The sequence below is a fragment of the Ostrea edulis genome, chromosome 1 (genome assembly GCF_947568905.1).
Source record: "Ostrea edulis chromosome 1, xbOstEdul1.1, whole genome shotgun sequence".
In the NCBI taxonomy this organism is placed as follows: domain Eukaryota; kingdom Metazoa; phylum Mollusca; class Bivalvia; order Ostreida; family Ostreidae; genus Ostrea; species Ostrea edulis.
Window position 1 is genome coordinate 3437921 of NC_079164.1, and position 6586 is coordinate 3444506.

A 6586-nucleotide genomic window follows, 5' to 3' on the forward strand; every position below is an offset into this window, starting at 1 on the left:
TATAAGTTTGTATATACGTTTGTATTATAAGACACTGTAGTAAAGTGTATGATATTGTTTGTAGATCGTATTGAGATTATTACCAATATATCACTCGAATCTATTGGGAAAGCATTCAGCCCATAGTTGGTAGGTTGCTTGTAAATAATCATACGCTTGTATCTTTGTATTTATATTAAGAATTAATATAGATAATAAAAGTTATTTCCAGATATGTAAATAAGTTCAAACTATAGTATTTGAATGATATTGTGTAAAGGGGAATAACTCTAGCATTATCGTTTGTCTAGTAATGTATGTGTCTATGTTTTATGTAAATTAGTCTAAAATGTAAATGTATATTATGATATTCTTTCCATGTACTGATTGATATACATGTACTTAATTTCTCTTTACATGATGTTTTGCAGAATCCAAATAATAATAATAAGAAGAATAAACCAATATAAAATACCAGTTCGTCTTATTAATTACCACTACAACCCCATTATAAATTTGGCGCCCACGATGGGACGCCTTAGACAAATCAATTTGAAGTTATCTCCCAAAAAGTGTGAGTTTTGTAAAAAGAAAGTCAAAAATGTTGGGCATGTTGTATCCGAAAATGGTATCGAACCTGATCCTGAAAAAATTCAGAAAGTATTGAGTTGGCCTACTCCAGTAAATCCAGATCAAGTTCGTCAATTTTTAGGTTTCGTCGGATACTACCGTAAATTCATTAAAGATTTTTCAAAAGTAGCAAGGCCATTGACAAATTTAGTTCCAGATTCGTCAAAGAAAACAAAAAGGGGTGCGAAATCAGCAACAGTTCCATCACCAAACTGGCATTGGAACCAAGAGCAAGAAAGTTCATTCAATAAACTCAAAGATTGTCTTACTCATTTTCCTATTTTAGGTTTCCCTATTTATGGTCAACCATTTGAAATCCATACAGATGCGTCACAGAAAGGATTAGGTGCTATTCTTTACCAACTTCAAGATAACCAGAAACGTGTTATTACTTATGCAAGTAGAGGTTTGTCTAAATCTGAGAAAAATTATCCGATACATAAACTTGAATTCCTTGCACTTAAGTGGTCAATTACTGAGAAATTTTCTGATTATTTGTATGGTACAACTTTTAATGTCATTACAGACAACAATCCTTTGCCATATGTATTATCTTCTGCAAAATTAGATGCCACTTGTCAGAGATGGGTAGCTTCATTAGCCACATATGACTCCAATATTTATTACCGCCCTGGTAAATGTAATTCAGATGCTGATGGTATGTCACGATTACCTGAATTATCAGACGTTCGTGAACAAATATCTGTAGAATCAATCAAAAGTATTTGTAATGTTCATCATGTACATATTCCTTTTGTTGAATGTCTGTCAATTTCTCCAAATGTTACAGATAACTTATTTCAGTCAGAATTTTCAGATATTTCAGAATTCAAAATTAGAAAAGAACAATACCGAGACAGGGACATTCGCTTTTGGTTTTCGCAAGTCAGAGCAGGAATTCTCCCTAAGAAAGAAAATCTTCCCAGCAATAACCTTCCTTTTCATTTAGCCATGTTGAGGAATTTTGAAAAGTTTTACATCAGATATGGTATTCTTTTCAGAGAAACGCAGAATGGAGATTCTAACATCAAGAAACAAGTAGTATTGCCTTATTCTTGCAGGAAAACAGTTTTGAAATACTTGCACACACATATGGGACATCCTGGAAGAGAGAAAACAACAAGCATTGTGCAAGATAGATTTTTTTGGTTCGGAATGACTAAAGATATTGAACATTTCATCAAGACATGCTCTAGGTGTGTTCTTCGAAAAGCACAGACTGAAAAAGCTCCTCTTGTTAGCATTACCACATCACAACCATTAGAACTCCTTTGCATTGATTTTTTGACTTTAGAATCCTCAAAAGGTGGTTTTCAAAATATTCTTGTAGTTACAGATCACTTTACTAAATATGCGCAGGCATTTCCAACTAAAAATCAGACAGCTAAAACTACAGCCGATGTTTTGTTTCACAAGTTTATTGTGCATTATGGTATTCCACAGAAAATACACAGCGATCAAGGGGCACAATTTGAAGGAAAGCTAATAGAGGAACTTTGCAACATCATGAACATTAAGAAATCCAGAACCACACCATACCATCCAATGGGTAATGGACTCTGTGAAAGATTTAACAGAACTTTGTTGCAGATGTTAGGTACTTTGAATGTTGAGCAAAAAGCAGACTGGAAGTCCCATATTGCTCCACTGGTCCATGCCTACAACTCTTTAAAACAGGAATCTACACAGCATTCTCCTTTCTTTCTGATGTTTGGCAGGCAACCCAGATTACCAGTAGATATCGCTTTCAACATCCCAGGATCATCTTCAGAAACTTCCATCCCGAAGTATGTTGAAACTTTGAAAACCAATTTAACCCGTGCTTATGAATTGGCAACTGAAGCAAACAGAAAGGCACAAGAAAGACAAAAAGACAAAAATATAATTATGATTTGAAAATTAGATCAACTGTTCTTCAACTTGGAGACAGAGTTTTAGTCAAAATCACTGCTTTTGATGGTAAGCACAAAAGTTCTGATAAATGGGAATCAACACCATACATTGTCATAGGTCAGCCTAATTCATCAATTCCTGTGTACACAGTGAGAGAAGAAGGATCAGACAGAAAGAGGACAGTTCATCGCAACCTGTTATTGCCCATTGGACATCTGGATTTTAATCCAACTATATTTCCAGAGAGACCTACACCTAGACGAAGGAAAAGACTACAAAGAAGAGCAAAAAAAACAGGAAAACAAGAGATTGCTTCTACCGAGAACTCAGACAGTGACAGTAGTGATGAGGAAGTCATAGTCAGGACCGGTCCGCTGAATTCAGCCACTCCACTGAATGAAGAAGGAAGTGACATTCCTTCCGATATTGATACCGTCCAGACTGACGACGGTCAGACTCCAGCTGGCTGGACAGCATCAATAGTGGATGACACTGATGTGAGGGAGGACACTCTCACTCTTGATGATAAGAGCCACACATCAGATCCAGATGAAGCTAGAGAGTCCGAAGGTTACTCTCCCCAAGTCAGCTCAAAGGATACAGAGGAAGAGTTAGTCACTGCAGAAGAAATTGCTTTTACATGAATATCTGTCAGCACATAAAAAAAGTCCGGAAAACTGATAATTCACGCTTTTGTTCATAGTCCAAGGGTCATAACTTAATGAACAAGAGGCCCATGGGCCACATCGCTCACCTGAGTCACCTTGGCCCATATCTGAAGACTTTCCATATATATTTGCATGTAAAACCTTAGTCCCTATTATGGCCCAAACTACCTTTTGAAAACTTGAATCTACACTATGTCAGAAAGCTTTCATGTAAATGTCAACTTCTTAGGCCCAATGGTTCTTGAGAAGAAGACTTTTAAAGCTTTTTCCTATATTTGTATGTAAAACTTTGATCCCCCTTGTAGACCCATCCTACCCCCGTGGGCCATGATTTCAACACACTTGAATCTGCATTATGTCAGAAAGTTTTCATGTAAAAATCAGCTTTTCTGGCTCAGTGGTTCTTGAGAAGAAAATTTTTTAAGTTTCTCCCTATATATTTGTGTGCAAAACTTTGATCCCCCCTTGGGGCCCCATCCTATCCCCGGGGGCCACGATTTGAACAAACTTGAATCTGCACTATGTCAGAAGGTTTTCATGTAAAAATCAGCTTTTCTGACTCAGTGGTTCTTGAGAAGAAGACTTTTAAAGCTTTTTCCTATATATTTGTATGTAAAACTTTGATCCCCTATTGTGGTCCCATCCAACCCCAGGGGCCCATGATTTGAACAAACTTGAATCTGTATTATGTCAGGAAGCTTTCATGTAAATCTCAGCTTTTCTGGCTTAGTGGTTCTTGAGAAGAAGATTTTTAAAGAATTTGCCTATATATTTCAATATAAAACTTTGACCCCCTATTGTGGCCCCACCCTTACCACGGGGGTCATGATTTGAACAATTTAGAATCTACACCAGTGGTTGTTGAGAAGAAGTTGAAAATGTGAAAAGTTTACAGATGGACAGACGGACGGACGCCAGAATACGGGTGATCAGAAAAGCTCACTTGAGCTTTCAGCTCAGGTGAGCTAAAAATCGATGGACCGAGTTGAAATTTAAACTTGATCTGTATCTTGTTATGACAAAGCAATGTACTAAATATCAAATGAATATCTGCAAGCACAACCCAAAAAAGTTCGAAAAACTAATAATTCATGCTATTTTTCTAAGTCCAAGGGCCATAACTTAATGAAAAATAAATGGACCGAGCTGAAATTCAAACTTGATCTGTAACTTGTTATGGCGAGGCAATCTACCAAATATCAAATGAATATCTACAAGCATGTCAAAAAAAAGTCCGGAAAATTGATTTACAGGACTGACAGACAGACAGACGGAAGGAGCGCAAACCTAAAGTTTCCTTCGACTTCGTCGGTAGGGGACTATAAAGAATTGGAATGGTAGTTATCAAGAAGAAGTAAAAAATGTTCCATTGTTAACACACAATGGATGACAACAAATGCTGACTAATTGCAATATACTCAGGTGACCTACAAAGTACAAGAAATAACAGAACAAAATTGTTTAATTTTCTGCAACCAATTCAAACCAGAATCCAAAGACCATGAATACTATAAAATTTCCTTTTTTGGGACCTCTTTTCTTGAACTTCCAATGAATTCCTGCAATATCCAACGCAATTAGCACCGAGAGCAATTCCCATAGCTCTGAAAATCAAAACTATAATGTTACAAAGTATTTCATGAATACAACAAAAATATCATACCTTGTGAGTGACGTCTTTTCCTGAACAGAAGAATTCCTGGAACAACAACCAGCAGGATAAGCGGCACGAGTACACCAAGAGCAATTCCCATAGCACTGAAAAACAAAACTATAATGTTACATTGTACTTCTGAACACGACTTATTAGCGGCACAATTACATAGCACTGAAAAACAAAACTATAATGTTACATTGTACTTCATGACTTATTAGTGGTACAATACTGAAAGACCAACAGGCCACATGGGTCACCCAAATATTAGTTCAAATTATCACTTGTCCCAAAAGCTATGAAATCTAAACTAGAACAATGTCCATAAGACATGAAGATTTTCCCTATATATTCGCATACAATTCTGATCCCCTATTCCGACCCCATTCCATCCCGTGGGGCCATGATTTTAACCAACTTGAATCTATACTCTATCAGGAAGGTTTCATGTAAATGTAAACTTTTCTGGCCCTGTGGTTCTTGAGAATATTTTTACAGATTTCCCTACCTATTCACATGTAAAACTTTGATCACCTATTGTGACCCCATGCCCTACCCCTGGGGGTCATGATTATAACAAACTTGAATTTGCATTATGTCAGATAAGCTTTTATGTAAATTTCTGCTTTTCCGGCACAGTGGTTTTATGAGAGAAAAAATTAAATGACCTTGCCCTAATTTTGCGATATCTCCCCTTTGAAAAGGGCAATGCCATTCATTTAAACAAACTTGAATCCCTTTCCAGTCCAGTACTGTTTCTGGGAAAGAAGTCAAAAATGTGAAAAGTTTACAGATAGACAGACGAACAACGGGAGATTAGAAAAGCTCATTGTGAGCAAAAAGTAATCACATAATTCAAGACTCATGGAAATAAAACCTGTCTGATCTATTCTTAGTCCAAAAGAAGGTCAAGGATGGACCAATCCAGCTAAAATGTTAACTGAACTTGTATTCCTCTGAGAGGAAGCCTTTGACTAAATATCAGGGCAATATATGTATCCATGATGAAAAAAAGCCCAGAAAACTGTCTGACCTATTCTTAGTCCAAAAGTAGGTCAAGGATGGACCAATCCAGCTGAAATGTTAACTGAACTTGTATTCCTCCGAGAGGAAGCCTTTGACTAAATGTCAGGGCAATATCTGTATCTATAATGAAAAAAAAAAGCCCAGAAAAATGTTTGACCTATTTTACCTGAAAAGTAGGTCATGAATGGACCAGTCCAGCTGAAATGCAAAATGAACTTGTATTCCTCCAAAAGAAAGCCTTTGACTAAATTTCAAGGCAATATCTGTATCCACAATGAAAACAAGATGTCAACTTCTTTGGCCCAATGGTTCTTGAGAAGAAGATTTTTAAAGCTTTTTCCTATATTTGTATGTAAAACTTTGACACCCCCCCCCCCACTTGTGGCCCCATCCTACCCCCCGGGGGCCATGATTTGAACAAACTTGAATCTGTACTATGTCAGAAAGTTTTCTTGTAAATATCAGCTTTTCTGACTCAGTGGTTATTGAGAAGAAGATTTTTAAAGATTTTTCCTATATATTTGTATGTAAAACTTTTATCCCCTATTGTGGCCCCATTCAAACCCCGGAGCCCATGATTTGAACAAACTTGAATCTGCATTATGTCAGGAAGCTTTCATGTAAATCTCAGCTTTTCTGGCTTAGTGGTTCTTGACAAGAAGATTTTTTAAGTTTTTCCCTATATATTTGTGTGTAAAACTTTGATTCCCCCTTGTGGCCCCATCCTACCACCGGG

The 6586-nt window shown here is 36.8% G+C and overlaps 1 protein-coding gene across 6 annotated transcripts in view; it reads right to left on the reverse strand.

The window, feature by feature from the left end:
• The window catches only part of LOC125664562 (multiple epidermal growth factor-like domains protein 10), a 182250-nt gene that overhangs the window by 158637 nt on the left and 17027 nt on the right, over window positions 1-6586 (reverse strand). For 2 of the 6 annotated variants that reach the window (XM_056151349.1, XM_056151358.1), the window contains exon 5: window positions 4834-4928. The exons of the other annotated variants lie outside the window; for them this stretch is intronic. In XM_056151349.1, the coding sequence (XP_056007324.1) occupies window positions 4834-4928 (95 nt within the window). The remainder of the gene's footprint in view (window positions 1-4833; window positions 4929-6586) is intronic. 6 annotated transcript variants of the gene reach the window in all.